This window comes from Hyla sarda, chromosome 3 (assembly GCF_029499605.1).
Source record: "Hyla sarda isolate aHylSar1 chromosome 3, aHylSar1.hap1, whole genome shotgun sequence".
Classification (NCBI taxonomy): Eukaryota; Metazoa; Chordata; class Amphibia; order Anura; family Hylidae; genus Hyla; species Hyla sarda.
In genome coordinates, this window is record NC_079191.1 from 428,319,749 (window position 1) to 428,337,103 (window position 17,355).

At 46.0% G+C, this 17,355-nt stretch overlaps 1 protein-coding gene across 3 annotated transcripts in view; it reads left to right on the forward strand.

Annotated features, from left to right (window-relative positions):
• Positions 1–17,355, forward strand: part of SUSD4 (sushi domain containing 4) — a 153,846-nt gene that overhangs the window by 88,772 nt on the left and 47,719 nt on the right. For all 3 annotated transcript variants that reach the window (XM_056568441.1, XM_056568443.1, XM_056568442.1), the window contains exon 5: positions 10,795–10,983. In XM_056568441.1, coding sequence (XP_056424416.1) covers positions 10,795–10,983 — 189 coding nt within the window. The remainder of the gene's footprint in view (positions 1–10,794; positions 10,984–17,355) is intronic.

Consider the following 17,355-nt stretch of genomic DNA (forward strand, 5'->3'; position numbering starts at 1 on the left):
TGGGAAAAGGCTTTTATTGTGCACTCAGCCATCCTGCCAAATAATGAGACCCATGAAAGAAAGAAACATGACATTAATATGCAGCGATGAAAATTACATCTAATGTACGAGAAAAAAAAAGACCACGCAAATTACCATTATAAGGCGTAAGAAAATGGCTTTAGGCGTTAAGTTAATTGCAATAAAAGGTTAAACACTTTAGCAAACACTTTTCCACTTATTTCGATCTATCTTAGATTGAAAAAAAAAATGGGGGAAGACACTTTGTAAATAATCTTGATTTAACCCCTTAAGGACTGAGCCCTTTTTCACCTTAAGGACTCAGCCGTTTTTTGCAATTCTGACCACTGTCACTTTAAACATAAATAACTCTGGAATGCTTTTACTTATCATTCTGATTCCGAGATTGTTTTTTCGTGACATATTCTACTTTAACTTAGTGGTAAAAATGTTATGGTAACTTGCATCCTTTCTTGGTGAAAAATCCCAAAATTCGATGAAAAAATTGAAAATTTTGCATTTTTCTAACTTTGAAGCTCTCTGCTTGTAAGGAAAATGGATATTCGAAATAAAAAAAAATTTGATTCACATATACAATATGTCTACTTTATATTTGCATCATAAAATTTATGAATTTTTACTTTTGGAAGACATCAGAGGGCTTCAAAGTTCAGCAGCAATTTTCAAATTTTTCACAAAATTTTCAAACTCGATATTTTTCAGGGACCAGTTCAGATTTGAAGAGGATTTGAAGGGTCTTTATATTAGAAATACCCCACAAATGACCCCATTATAAAAACTGCACCCCCCAAAGTATTCAAAATGACATTCAGTCAGTGTTTTAACCCTTTAGGTGTTTTACAGGAATAGCAGCAAAGTGAAGGAGAAAATTCAAAATCTTCATTTTTTACACTCGCATGTTCTTGTAGACCCAATTTTTGAATTTTTTCATGTGGTAAAAGGAGAAAATTTTTACTTGTATTTGTAGCCCAATTTCTCTCGAGTAAGCACATACCTCATATGTCTATGTAAAGTGTTCGGCGGGCGCAGTAGAGGGCTCAGAAGGGAAGGAGCGACAAGGGGATTTTGGAGAGAACATTTTTCTGAAATGGTTTTTGGGGGCATGTTGCATTTAGGAAGCCCCTATGGTGCCAGAACAGCAAAAAAAAAAAACACATGGCATACCATTTTGGAAACTAGACCCCTTGAGGAACGTAACAAGGAATTAAGTGAGCCTCAATACCCCACAGGTGTTTCATGACTTTTGAGCGGCGTGAAACAGAATCGCAGCGCATCGCTCGTCTGAATTGGCGAGCTATGCGCTGCGATCGCCGACATGGGGGGTCATCATGACCCCCCCTAGGCGATATGCCGGGATGCCTGCTGAACGATTTCAGCAGGCATCCGGCTCCGGCGCCCCTCTGGCTAGCGGCGGGGTGCCTGGATATGACAGGACGTACTCAAATGTCCTGAGTCCTTAAGGACTCGGAAAAGGGGCCGTTTGAGTACGTCTGCGTCCTTAAGGGGTTAAAAAAGTAAATAAATAAATAAAAATTTCCAGGTATTTTGGGGAGATTTATCAAAACCTGTGCAAAGGAAAAGTTGCCCGGTTGCCCATAGCAACCAATCAGATCGCTTCTTTTATTTTGCAGAGGCCTTGTTAAAAAGGAAAGAAGCGATCTGATTGGTTGCTATGGGCAACTGGGCAACTTTTCCTCTGCACTGGTTATGATGAATCTCCCCCTTGTATATAGCTCCACGGTTGTTTCCACGGTTACAGACTACAAACAAACCAATTGTGTAGTCTGATCCTGCAGTCATCTGTATAGATTAAAGGGGTTATCCAGGAAAAAACTTTTTTTTATATATCAACTGGCTCCAGAAAGTTAAACAGATTTGTAAATTACTTCTATGAAAAAATCTTAATCCTTTCAGTACTTATGAGCTTCTGAAGTTTAGGTTGTTCTTTTCTGTCTCTGATGACACATGTCTCGGGAAACGCCCAGTTTAAAAGCAAATTCCCATAGCAAACCTCTTCTAAACTGGGCGGTTCCCGAGACACGTGTCATCAGAGAGCACTTAGACAGAAAAGAACAACCTAAACTTCAGAAGCTCATAAGTACTGAAAGGATTAAGATTTTTTAATAGAAGCAATTTACAAATCTGTTTAACTTTCTGGAGCCAGTTGATATATAAAAAAAAGTTTTTTCCTGGATAAACCCTTTAATATACAGCCATCCTTCTGATATAGTGTTTCCTATCAAGTGTGCCTCCAGCTGTTGCAAAACTCCAACTCCCAACATGCCCGGACAGCCTCCGGCTGTCCGGGCATGCTGGGAGTTGGAGTTTTGCAACAGCTGGAGGCACCCTGGTTGGGAAACACTGATCTAATGTATATGAGGACCTCTTGGCTCTCCTCTTGGATCAAACATTGGGTTTTCAATTGCCCAATCTTTCACGGGGTTTCCTTGATCGTGGCGTCACGCCACACCCCTTCCATTCATGTTTATGGGAGGGGGCTTGATGGCTAGTACACAGCTGTCACGCCTCCTCCCATAGACATGAATGGAAGGGGCGTGGCAGCTGTGTTCGCTATTCATCCGCCACAGAGCGGAGTTCGGACCATGCACCGGATGACTGGGGTGCCGTGGTAGAGATCGTGGGGGTACCCAGAAGCCAGACCCCACAATCAGACATGTTATCCCCTATCCTTTGCATAGGGGATATATACTACTACAATATATATATCCTGATCCCATAGAGTTAGCAGCATCAGTATACAGATAGAGCTGTAGAGGAAGTGTATTACTACTATATATACTGATCCCATAGAGATAGCAGCAGTATACAGATAAAGCTGGAGGGGAGGTGTATACATATAAATAAAAGTATATATACACAGTATATATATATATATATATATATATTTATTTATTTATTTTTGCCTATATTATACACACTCACCACCGCTATTCCTTCAGCGACATTTGTTTTATTCCAGATGCTTCCATGTGTTTCATTATTGTAACTAGGTTAAGTGATCACCAGCCTGACCCACAGAAAGACTGTGTTTAAAATGGTCATTCCTGGGTCAGCTGACTCCCTGTGAACAACAGGATGAAATCACCTCCTATTAGATCACTCCCGCTAACTTCCAGACCCCTCCCCTCCCAGCTCTATCTGTATACTGCTGATCTCTATGGCATCAGGATATATAATATATATATATATATATATATATACTATATATATATATATATATATATATATATATATATATATATATATATATATTGTGTGTGTGTGTATATATGTATGTATATTGTCAGCTTTTCTCATTTCTATCTTCCCCCTTGTCTTGTATCAGTGCATTACTAAGAAGAGTAGGCAGAGGGAGTCGAGTACTATATGGTTGTATGGGCAGTAGAGATGAACGAACTTACAGTAAATTCGATTCGTCACAAACTTCTCGGCTCGGCAGTTGATGTCTTTTCCTGCATAAATTAGTTCAGCTTTCCGGTGCTCCGGTGGGCTCGAAAAGGTGGATACAGTCCTAGGAAAGAGTCTCCTAGGACTGTATCCACCTTTTCCAGCCCACCGGAGCACCGGAAAGCTGAACTAATTTATGCAGGAAAAGTCATCAACTGCCGAGCCAAGAAGTTCGTGACGAATCGAATTTACTGTAAGTTCGCTCATCTCTAATGGGCAGGTTCAGACTACACATTGTTTGTAGTCTGTTACCATGGAGACTCCTAGGTCTGCATAGATGTTGTACATATGAAACGGTAGGAGATGTATAATCAAGACTATATATGAAGTTGCTCCGTTTTTTATTTTAGATGTATTGGAGCAGTAATAAGAGATGCAAAGAGTCATCATACCCTTAATTATTGAAAGGTTTTTTTCCACCTTTAAGGAGCTCTTTGGGGTATGAAATACAAAGATATATATATATATATTGCTCAGCCTGTATTTATAGGATCACTCTCTAGGGAGTGCGGTTGTAGAATGTGCTCACTGTGCAGAGGCGGAATGTCTTTTTTACTTATTTCACAGGCCGCCATAAATCCTTTAGTCAATAAACCGATGCGGTATTGAGTACAGAATGTACAGGTGTATACAGGAGAAGATGAATGCTGGTCGGGGTATCGACCCAGACGTAACTCATCCGGGAATTTATTGCTTTCGTCTTACTCTAGTGTTTGGCTTTTCTTTGGATCAATATTAGATTATAACTGGGATTGCGTGTACGGTGTAGCGCGGTGGACAAGAGGAGCCAACAATGAAGAGCTCTCCTCTATATAGATGCTGCCAAACGTTCCGTCACCAGTGATAAGAATATCTAGATCAGTGGTCTCAAACTGTGGCCCTCCAGATGTTGCAAAGCTTCAACTCCCAGCATGCCCGGACAGCCAACGGCTGTCCGGGCATGCTAGGAGCTGAAGTTTTGCAAAAAGGGAAGCGTTGATTCACCTTTCATGATCAGTGTGGATCCTCTGGAGGAGGCAGACAGGTGTTTGGATGTCAGGGCATGCTGGGAGTTGAAGTTTTGCAACATCCGGAGGGCCACAGTTTCCGACTGCTGATCTAGATGCACATTAGTCAATAGGTGTCTGCCGAAGACGTCTGTGTGGTGAAACACGTCTTGGCTTTTTTCGAGTTTTGTTAATTTAAGAATCTCTATGGGGGAGATTTATCAAAACCTGTGCAGAGGAAAACTTGCCCAGTTGCCCATGGCAACCAATCAGCTTGCTGCTTTCATTTTTAAGAAGGCCTGTGAAAAATGAAAGAAGCGATCTGATTGGTTGCTATGGGCAACTGGGCAAGTTTCCCTCTGCACAGGTTTTGATAAATCTCCCCCTATGTGATTTACCAGTGTTGGGGGAATCCATGTGGCAGGCTTGAGAGTCACTTTCGCCAAATAAGGGACTTGATTTACCCATTGGCCTAAATTTTTCAATCGGAGACAAAAATGTGACAAATTGAGAAAACGGGGCCATTGTGTTCTATGGGTGAAACAGAAGAATAAGGTTGGTCATCATTATGTCAGTGGTTAAAGGAGTACTCCAGGGAAAATCAACCTATCCCCTATCCACAGAATAGGTAGGTAGCTGATTGCAGGGGGGCTCCAACAGCTGGGGACGGGACCCTGATGCTCTCAGTAAGGAGCGTGTGTCGTCCACCAGTGAACGGCGCATGCCTCATTCATTTCTGTGGGAGCGCCAATGAAGCCCGAGAGCTGTACTCGGGTCTTTTCGGCGCCATAGAAAGGAATGGAGCGCGTGACGGCTGCAGAATGCGCTCCTCACTGAGCGCTGGGTCCCGTCCCGGTGATCGCGGGGGGCCCCAGCAGTCAGACCCCTCACGATCAGCTACTTATCCTGTGGATAGGGGATAAGTTATTTTTTCGATGGATATCTTCTTTAACAAGGAGATTCATCTGGAAGCATCTTTCATGAATACTGTTCCCCAAGGTACCTGGCGTATATCTCATCCAGGGAAAGCTAGGTGAGATGTGGTAAATCCAGAAATAGTTAAATCCCTGGCCAGGCTAAGCTTGCAGGGGATTTTGGTCAGTCCTGTTAACAGGCCTTGTTTTTTGGGGGGATGAAAGGCAGGTTTGGTAATGGTGCCTTTCATCCACTTCCTGGGCTATTTCAGGTTTTCAGACTAGCCCGTATCAGCACAGGTGCTGAAGACATCTGGTAACTGGGCTTTAAAACTAGGGGAAAGTCAGTCTGCAAGGAATCTGTACCATTGATGTTGGTTTGCAGCCTCAAAAGGAGACATTGTAACCTGTGTAAGGCTGGGTCCACACTACGTTTTGTCCCATACGGGAGCGCATACGGCAGGGGGGAGCTAAAACCTCGCGCTCCCGTATGTGACCGTATGCGCTCCCGTATGCCATTCACTTCAATGAGCCGACCGGAGTGAAACGTTCGGTCCGGTCGGCTCATTTTTGCGCCGTATGCGCTTTTACAACCGGACCTAAAACCGTGGTTGACCACAGTTTTAGGTCCGGTTGTAAAAGCGCATACGGCGCAAAAATGAGCCGACCGGACCGAACGTTTCACTCCGGTCGGCTCATTGAAGTGAATGGCATACGGGAGCGCATACGGTCACATACGGGAGCGCGAGGTTTTAGCTCCCCCCTGCCGTATGCGCTCCCGTATGGGACAAAACGTAGTGTGGACCCAGCCTAACACATTTGTTGACTGTTGTGTTGGGTGGCTGGTAGTAAGCCACCTGTATAGATAAGGAAGATATCTGTATAGTTAGTGCTGGACAAGCAGGATTTATTTTGTTTATGCCTGAGTGTGAAGACTGCATTTGTTTTGTTATTAAAAAATAAAAAAAGGAGAAGCCCTGTTTAACGTTGACTTCCATGTCCTTCTCTCTGACTGCTGTTTTGCCGTTATTTGACTGGTTTAATGGACCTAATCCCTCACAACACTTATTGACTTACTGGGCTTAAAGAGGTACTCTGACCCTAAGACATCTTATCCCCTATCTAAAGGATAGGAGATAAGATGTCTGATCGCGGGGGTCCCGTCACTGGGGACCCCCGCAATCTCTCATGCAGCACCCACCTGTCTCAGCTGCATGAAGAGATGATTGCTCCATGTCTGAAGCCTCATGACCACGGGGCCGGAGTATCGTGATATCATGACTCCGCCCCCGTGTAACATTACACCCCGCCCCCTCAATGCAAGTTTATGGGAGGGGTGTGGCGTGACGTCACAATACACCGGCCCCGTGGTTGTGAGGCTTCATACACAGAGCGATCATTGCTTTGTGCAGCTGAGACAGGTGGGTGCTGCATGAGAGATTGTGGGGGTCCCCAGCGGCGGGACCCCCGCGATCAGACATCTTATCCCCTATCCTTTACATAGGGGATAAGATGTCTTAGGGCCGGAGTACCCCTTTAAGCTGGTCATAGACATGAGATAGTGATTAGCCGAAATTGCTGATTTTGGCCATTTCAGTCAACAATCATCTGAAATTATACACGAACCGATGGGCAAGGGCAATGCTAAAAGAGTTGTCTTCCAAAAATGTGATTGTTAGATTGTTAGATTTATTTTAGCTGTGAGTGTGACATTTTGCTGGTGGGATCGTTGGTATGATGGATCCCATTGACGATTGATTGGTCACCTTTTGATCGATAAAATTCCAATGTGTAAGACATTAGGAGTATTTTTAGACAATGGACCTGAGGGTTTTGAAGTACCATGTTTTCCATAACAGAATCGAATATGTTTTGCTGGATCAATTAAAAGTCTTGGATTGACCCTATTGACTTATCAGTGGGTCCATCAGGTTCCTTGGTGGGTTCATCACAGTCTTCTGTTGTTATTCTATGAATAGGGATGCATGTCAAGTCATCCCAATTGGGGAAACTTCCAATATTCCTTTACATTACATCATATTAGGCCTCCAGTTGTGCAGTGACCCAAAACCAGCCTCACCCACTCCAATGGGGTAAAACTGCAGTTCTCTCCTCAGGTGAGTGGCCGGGTCTAGCGTAAAAACAGTTAAGGGGATTCTGTGTTACACTAGTGCCCTGGCCTCTTCATTCTCAGGATCAGAGGAGATCAAGAAAGGTTAGACTCCACCCAATAATAAAGTGGTATCCTAGCTATATGCCAGCACATTTTAAAGATAGGGAAACCTCTTTAAATTATATTAAAGGGGTACTCCAGTGGAAAAAAATATATATTTTTTCATATCAACTGGCAGATTTACAGATTTGTAAATGACTTACTCATCGGTGCCTGCACTGTGGAGGAAGGAAGACTTGGGCCCCTGCTGCGCTCCAGAGAAGATCGCTGCGTGGGACACATGCATTTCTTTACAACATGGGAAGGGGGAAAACTTTGCTGCCTTCACCTTCTGGGGAGGGGGGACTCTAACTCTGTTGTCTACACCTACTTGGGGGGGGGGAGGACTCTAACTCTGCTGTCTACACCTACTTGGGGGGGGACTCTAACTCTGCTGTCTACACCTACTTGGGGGGGGGGGCTCTAACTCTGCTTCCTACACCTACTGGGGGGGGGGGGTGGAATCTAACTCTGCTGCCAACACCTACTGGGGAGGGGGAAGAACTCTGCTGCCTACACCTACTGTAGGGGGACTCAGATGCCTACACCTGCTGTGGGGGGATCCTGCTGAACACACCTACTATGGGGGGGGGGGGGATCCTGCTGCCTACACCTACTGTGGGGGAATCCTGCTGCCTTCACCTACTGTGGGGGGACCCTGCTGCCTACACCTATTATCGGGGGGACCCTGCTGCCTACACCTACTGTGGGGGGACCCTGCTGCCTACACCTACTGTGGGAGGACTCTGCAGCCTACACCTACTGTAGAGGGACCCTGCAGCCTACACCTACTGTGGGGGGGACACTGCTGCCTACACCTAATGTGGGGGGACCCTGCTGCCTACACCTACTGTGGGGGTACCCTATTGCCTACACCTACTGTTGGGGGACCCTGCAGCCTACACCTACTGTGGGGGGACCCTGCAACCTACACCTACTGTGGGGGGGACCCTGCAGTCTATACCTACTGTGGGGGGACACTTCTGCCTATACCTACTGTGGGGGGACTCCGCTGCCTACGCCTACTGTGGGGGGGACCCTATTGCCTACACCTACTGTTGGGGTGCCTTGCTGCCTACACCTACTGTGGGGGAACTCTGCTGCCTACACCTACTGTGGGGGAACTCTGCTGCCTACACGCACTGTGGGGGAACTCTGCTGCCTACACCTATTATGGGGGAGCTCTGCTGCCTACACCTAATGTGAGAGAACCCTGCGGCCTACACCTAATGTGAGGGACTATCTACTATGTTCCTGCCTAGCTAATATGGGGACAAACTACTGAACTAATAGGAGGGCTACCTACTACCTACATAGGGGGTTTTCATGATGCCTAACTTTGTACCTGAATGCCAAACTAAAAAAGGTAGGTGGAGAACAGCACTGGACCCATCCACTGTGCCCGTGGTCATCTGGACTGCCAATCCAGCAAACAACCATAGAGATATGCAAAGGCCACAGCACCAGTCTGGAGGCTCCGGTCAGTGAAGATAGAGCTGAAGTTTATTGGTTGCAAAAATCGACGTTTCGGCTCCATAGGAGCCTTTATCAAGAATGCTTGATAAAGGCTCATATGGAGCCGAAACGTCGCTTTTTGTAACCAATAAACGTCAGCTCTATCTTCATTGACCGGAGCCTCCAGACTGGTGCTGTGGCCTTTGCATATCTCTATGGATGCCTAACTAATTATCTACATACCTGGCTATCTAACTACCTACATACCTGGCTGACTAACTACCTACCTACATATCTTGCTACCTACCTGCAAACTATTTACCTGGCTACCTACCTGCCCTTTTACTGTGCAGGACACCAAGTAGGGCTTTATAACAGTGAGGGGCTTATAGATGGAAAGATTGTGTAGAGAAGGTGGGTGGGAGGGGGGGGCACTGGAACAATGCAGTATAGTATACTGGTCTGTGTATAGTGGTTTTATTCAGTACAGTATGGCGGTATTATTCAGCTATTGTGTGGCGGTATATATTTACTTACTGTACACTGGTATTATTGGTCATGGTCATACCTACCTTAAAGTGTTTACAATATATATAGTGGTCCCTCAAGGTTCCAAACGGACCATCGTTTGTTGAAACCATCGTATGTTGAGGGATTCATGCAATGTAAAGTATAGGACAGTGGTCTACAACCTGCGGACCTCCAGATGTTGCAAAACTACAACACCCAGCATGCCCGGACAGCCGTTGGCTGTCCGGGCATGCTGGGTGTTGTAGTTTTGCAACATCTGGAGGTCCGCAGGTTGTAGACCACTGTTAGAGAAAGTTGTACTCACCTGTCCCCGCCGCTCCACCGTCACCGCTCATCACCGCTGCCCGGTATGTTGCCGTCCATCGCTGTTGCTGCGTCCCCGGGGTGTCCCCGACGCTCCGGCAAGGCTTCTGCTTCCCCGGCATCCTCGCTCTCCGTCGCTGCCATCACGTCGCTACGCACCCCGCTCCTATAGGATGACGGGACGACGTGCGCAGTGACGTGATGACGACAATGGAGAGCGCCGACGATGCAGGGGATCCCGAAGAAGGACGCGTCAGAGCCCCGAGGACAGGTAAGTGACCGTCACCGGAGCTCACGAGGCGCCGTAAACGGCTATCCGGTGGCAGCTGAAGCAGTCTGCGCTGCCGGATAGCCGTTTATGCGATGGCCCCGACATACAAAAGCATCGTATGTTGATCCTGCCTTCAACATGCGATGGCCTCTGAGAGTGATCGTATGCTGAAATGATCGTATGTCGGGGCCATCGTAGGTCGAGGGGCCACTGTATAGTGTAGGGCTGGTGGGGGGATTTGGGTAGATTAGGGGCGGAAGTGTGACCAGCAGGGGGGCACCTTACTTTTTTTTGTTCTGGAGGCCCTGAGTGTTGTCAGTCCGCCCCTGCTTTTCAGTGCTCTCTGCCGACACCTCTGTCCGTGTCAGGAACTGTCCAGAGCAGGAGAGGTTTTCTATGGGGATTTGCTTCTTCTCTGGACAGTTCCTGTGGTCAGAAAGAAAAGAAAATCTCAACTTCCTCAGCTGATAAGTACTGGAAGGATTAAACATTTTTAATAGAAGTAATTTACTAATCTGCATAAATTACTGGAACCAGTTAATATGAAAGAGTACCCCTTTACATCCTATGATATTCCTTTTTATTTGCCTTGTTTCTCTCTTTCATCCATTATTTCTTTGGTTTCCTCTACAGGTTGCTTGAGGCCTTTGGTTCTTCCTCACAGCTATGTAAACATCTCGGACTTCGACTCCTCGTTCTCGGTGGGGCGGGTGGTGTCGTATCAGTGTTTTCCTGGGTATAAGCTGGAGGGTGCAGAATACCTGGAGTGCATGTACAACCTCATCTGGTCTGACGAACCTCCCAGGTGCCTTGATGTGGAAGGTAAAAGTCTTATTCCTAACAATTTCATTGAAGAACATTGTGGGAGATTTATCAAAACCCTGTCCAGGGGAAAAGTTGCCGAGTTGCCCATAGCAACCAATCAGATGGCTGCTTTCATTTCTGAAAAGGCCTTTGAAAAATGAAAGAAGTGATCTGATTGGTTGCTATGGGCAACTCAGCAACTTTTTCTCTAGACCGGTTTTGATAAATCTCCCCCCATTGTGTGTACAATCTTGTCAAAAATGTCAGACTTGTCCCTTTGAACGTAAACCTCCATATTCTCCGCCTCTTGGTGGTCCCATTTGAAGGTCCATCCTGCAAAAAAAAAAAAAAAAACTGTGGTGCAGATTTATAAATCTATTGCGTAGTCAAATGCACCTACCTTCACATATACAGTGGTCCCTCAACATACGATGGTAATCCGTTCCAAATGGACCATCGTTTGTTGAAACCATCGTATGTTGAGGGATCCGTGCAATGTAAAGTATAGGACAGTGGTCTACAACCTGCGGACCTCCAGATGTTGCAAAACTACAACACCCAGCATGCCCGGACAGCCGTAGACCACTGTTAGAGGAAGTTGTACTCACCTGTCCCCGCCGCTCCGGACCGTCACCGCTCGTCACCGCTGCCCTGGATGTCGCCGTCCATCGCTGTCGCCGCGTCCCCGACGCTCCGGCAAGGCCTCTGCTTCCCCGGCATCCTCGCTCTCCGTCGCCGCCATCACGTCGCTACGCAAGCCGCTCCTATCAGATGGACGGGACGGCGTGCGCATCGACGTGATGACGACGATGGAGAGCGCCGACGATGCAGGGGATCCCGAAAAAGGACGCGCCGGAGCCCCGAGGACAGGTAAGTGATCGTCAGCGGACCACACGGGGCACCGTAAACGGCTATCTGGTGGCAGCTGAAGCAGTCTGCGCTGCCGGATAGCCGTTTATGCGACGGTCCCGACATACAAAAGCATCGTATGTTGATGCTGCCTCTGAGAGGCCATCGCATGTTGAAATTATCGTATGTCGGGGCCATCGTAGGTCGAGTGGTCACTGTATATACACTTTTTTCTTCTATATATATAAACATTTTTCATCCTGACGGTATCTCCCCCCCACACAATCTTCAAGTCCAGTGCGGGGAGACGAAGATCACAGTGGGTGGTACACTTCCGAAGGCAACCGTATGATGCCCAGCAGGTTTCGTACATGAGCGTCGTAGAGTTGCCTCAGGGGTCATCATCTGCCCACACTGGAGCTGAAGATTGCACGGGACTGAAATTCTGGATGTACTGTAATGATCAGTATACAAGGACTGCACTAAAAGACAAGGGGAATCTTGTGTGGTTGTATGGACATTGGCATCTGAGTTCACTGGCACCAAATCCCAAATGTTACCATTCTGTCTGGTAACATTCCAAGAACATGCGTTAGACTGGGTTCACATCATGTTTTTCCGAATACGGGACCGCATACGGCTGGAGGGAGCTAAAACCTTGCGCTCCCGTATCCTTGCCGTATGCGGCCCGTGTGTAATTCATTTCAATGAGCCGACCGGAGGGAAACGCTGACTCCGGTCGGCTCATTTTTACCCCGTATGTGGTTTTTCCCACCGCACCTAAAATCGTAGTCGACCACGGTTTGAGAACCGGTGGAAAACCGCATACGGGGCAAAAATGAGCCGACCGGAGTCGGCGTTTCACTCCGGTCGGCTCATTGAAATGAATTACACACGGGCCGCATACGGCAGGGATACAGGAGCGCAAGGTTTTAGCTCCTCCCAGCCGTATGCGGTCCCGTATTGGTAAAAACGTGAAGTGAACCCAGCCTAACTGATAGAGATCGCTCAAGGGCTAACTTTTCCCAGGCGATGGCCCAGTCGGTCATCATTTGGCTGAAACAATTGTTAGTTGTTAAAGTGTAGCTCCCACTATCCTTTTATTATAATTTTTTTTCTGTCCCTGTCTATTGCCCATGTATCCCTAACCCCCTCCCTGCCTTTATTTATTTTTTTTACTATATTAAAAATGCTTTTTTGTCTGCCTGGTATTGTGCTCACTTACCAGGCAGACTTCCCCAGCAGGCGCCACGTCACTGATGCCTGCTGGGGCCGACTTCCGCCCTAAGTTCATCTATACAGGGTGCCTCCAGCTGTTTCACCACTACAACTACCAGCTTGCCCTGACATCTATTGGTTGTCAGGGCATGCTGGGAGTTGTAGTGGTGAAACAAGCACCCTGTGTAACAATAAGTTAGGGCCATGGCCGCGGCGCTACCCCGTCCCCCCGTGTTGAAAACCTGAACACACCCATAACCCCCCCCCCCCCCGTGTTGAAAACGCCTGCTCTCCCCCAACCCCCGTGTGTAAAACCCTGAACCCCATTTTCCCCAAGACACCCTAGTGCAGAGTTCTGAGGCAGCAGCAGCGCCTTTTAATTGCCGGGAGGCAGGGCCGGCGTGTGAGGCCAGGGAGCCAATGCGCTCTCAGCGCTCGCTCTCGCCTATCTCATTGACAGGCAGGGAGCGAGCGCAGCCTGAATTTATTAGGACCGATTGCCCATCCGGCATCCGTCCGAATTCAAGCTGCAGCCGGCCACTAGGAGGGAGACCCCTAGTGGCCGGTTTTCTAAATTAAAATAAACTATTTTAATTTTTAAAAAGAATTAATGGATCTATATTAGAGATATGTTGTAGTACATAAGTACTACAACATATCAAAAAAAAAAAAGTTTGATGACAGAGCCCATTTAAAATTCACTCGACAGACATTCGTTTTGTGTGGAGTCATCCATATCCGTTATTCTAATGTGTATGAGAACTAGAGATGAGCGAACTTACGGTAAATTCGATTCGTCACGAACTTCTCGGCTCGGCAGTTGATGACTTTTCCTGCATAAATTAGTTCAGCTTTTCCGGTGCTCCGGTGGGCTGGAAAAGGTGGATACAGTCCTAGGAGACTCTTTCCTAGGAATGTCTCCACCTTTTCCAGCCCACCGGAGCACCTGAAGGCTGAACTAATTTACGCCGGAAAAGTCATCAACTGCCGAGCCGAGAAGTTCGTGACGAATCGAATTTACTGTAAGTTCGCTCATCTCTAATGAGAACTTTTAGGATAAAGGAAGAGGCCCCAGTACTGGAGTTTAGCCTGTTCCTCCATCTTCTAGGACAGTGGTCTCCAAGCTGCGGACCTCCAGATGTTGCAAAACTACAACTCCCAGCATGCCCGGACAGCCAACGGCTGTCCGGGCATGCTGGGAGTTGTAGTTTTGCAACATCTGGAGGTCCGCAGGTTGAAGACCACTGTTCTAGGAGATACCCATACAACCATTCACACTATCTCCATACTGTTTGCCCGGATACCTGTACTAGATGTGACATCATCCTTCATTAATAGATGAGTGATGCGCGGCAGTCGTGTCTAATACACTCTTAATGGATTGTGAAAGGTCTCCTAATGTCTGACTGCATGTAAATGTGACAATTAGATTCCAGCACCTGCTGTACTATCAGATAGGAACATTATCCAAAGAACGTTCTAGGGGCTCAGCTGTGTCATCTCACACCTATTGTGAATCAATCATCGGTGAAGGCGCCATGCAGAGAACTGGTGGAATAGAACCATCAGGGCAAACCTGCTTCCAATAAAAGGAACGTGAGCAACATCCAGTTTAATATTTTTGTAGAAAAATTTAAAATACATGGTGGTAGGTAGTTCAGTAATTTTCAAAAACCATTGACACCCTCAAGGTAGTTGTACAGCGCCACATTTGCTCAAAGGTTGAGTGTGGTATTGCAGCTCATTCCCATTGACCTCAATGGCACCAATCTGCAATACCATGGGGCCGTGGAAGTGTGGTATCCCGGTACCGTATTGCATACCGTACCTTGTGTGGTGGTCCCCAAAGCCAGAGTTACTACGTTCAGGTAGGGTCCCCCAGGTGGGACAGCCCCTAGTCGCCTCCTATTTCTCCAATTTTATAATGTTTATATGTATATATTTAATAGTGTGTATATATAATATAATGTATATTAGTATGCTTATCTTGATAGCGTCGCAGGACCTTCGGTCATGTGACCATGTTAATTCCTCTATGGTATGTTGGAGGACCTTTGGATTTCTTTGGGTCACATGATTACCCATAACTCTATGTAAAGATGATTGACAGAAGTATTGGACCAATTAGCTTTAGTCCAGCCCCTGCCCATAAAAGGGAGCTGTAGCCAATTATCGCTCTCTTGGGTTGCTGCTCTCTTGGATGCCGGACTAGCAGGACGGATCTGCGCAACTTTCAAAGACAAGCTAGGCCAGAAAACCTACCGGCCTCAGCCTAAACGAAACCGTGAGTCCTAAACTAAATACCTGCTAAAGCTAGCGTGACTACTGGACCGAAACTAAATCCTCTAAATCCAGTGGAACAGCGCATCTCAGTCTACGGACTCTAAAACGACTAAGGTCCCAACCACTGTCAATCTCTAAGAGCTTTTGCCTGTATAGAGACTGTTCCGGTTATGAAGCTTGCATAAAATCTTCAGTAAAGTTCCGACTGTTTTCAGCAAACTCTCCGGTTGTGGACATTCAATTATTCCATACCTCCCTATCGCTCTTGGGAAGGGTGGCGGTAGGACAAGCATTACAGAGTAGCCCTCACCCTGGCGTCACGAATAGAAAGGGTTAAACAAGCACCCTTTAGTATCCGCACAGCTATATCCCATATACCCTACTCCCCCAGGCTATCACAGAAGAAAATAGCAATGTTTTCCAAACCTGGAATACGAGAAAGAAAAGAACGGAGGGTATGTGCTCCATTATTTTCGTTCTCGTACTCCAATGATTTGTGACTGAACTGCATATACGTGAAGCACTACCGTAGAGATTTGCATGGGACTGTCCGGGTATTCAGAGGTTACCATTAACCCTTACTGATTATAGTCAGCTGCGTGTGAGCTAGCGGTGCCAGAGTCTGCTTCTCTGGATATGCATTTTCTAAACCTGTACAACCTCTTTAAAGGGGTACTTCAGTGGAAAACTTTTATTTATTTATTTCTTTTAATCAACTGGTGCCAGAAAGTTAAACAGATTTGTAAATTACTTCTATTAAAAAATATTAATCCTTCCAGTACTTATTAGCTGCTGAATACTACAGAGGAAATTCTTTTCTTTTTGGAACACAGAGGTCTCTGCTGACATCACGAGCACAGTGCTCTCTGCTGACATCTCTGTCCATTTTAAGTAGTGTCCAGAGTAGGAGAAAATCCCCATAGTAAACATATGCTGCTCTGGACAGTTCCTAAAATGGACAGAGATGTCAGCAGAGAGCACTGTGGTCATGATGTCAGCAGAGAGCACTGTGTTCCAAAAAGAAAAGTATTTCCTCTGTTGTATTCAGCAGCTGATAAGTACTGGAAGGATTAAGATTTTTTTTAATAGAAGTAATTTATAAATCTGTTTAACTTTCTGGCACCAGTTGATTTAAAAAAAAAAAGTTTAACTGGAGTACCCCTTTAAGACAAGAGTTCTTGTTGGGTTCAGTCTTTCAGAAGGGGTATCAGGGGCTATGCACAGTACAGAGATTCCATAGCAGACGCTGCGGACATAAAGCACTGACCCCATTGACGGCAAGCTTTAAAGGGGTATTACAGAATTGCATTATGTATTGCCTAGATTGTTTTTTTCTGATTAGAGTCAGATACTGAAACGTGTTCTTTATTTTCTAATTGTATATTTTTTTTATTATTATTAACTTTTTTGTACATTATTCTGGGGGCAACCAGCTGTTAGCAGCATTTAGAGATATACTTTACAGCAGGGTCCGTAGACAAAGCCAACCAGTAACAGGAGCTGTCCCATTGATCAATAGGAAACATTACTGGGTGGGCTCTGTGACGTTTGGAGATTTTAGTCCATAAGGAGGTGGAGGTTGATCTGTGAGCAACATCTATTGTTTCCTCTATCTACTAGCGTCACCTCTCATTGCAGCTTCCCCATCATCATCACAGATAGTACATAATATTCTGCTTCTTGAATGTATATCTAGCCCTCTTACAAAAGTTTGCATCATGAAACCACCACAGAGGGCGCCAGACTATAATGCAGTCCTGCAATTTCTACTCATAGAAGATTTCAGAGAGTTAAAGGGGTACTCCGGTGATTTTTTATTTTATTTTTTAAATCAACTGGTGCCAGAAAGTTATACAGATTTGTAAATAACTTCTATAAAAAAATCTTTATCCTTCCAGTACTTATTAGCAGCTGTATGCTACAGAGGAAATTCTTTGTTTTTTTTATTTCTTTTTTGTCTTGTCCACAGTGCTCTCTGCTGACACCTGATGCCCGTAGCAGGAACTGCCATGTTCCTGACACGGACAGAGGTGTCAGCAG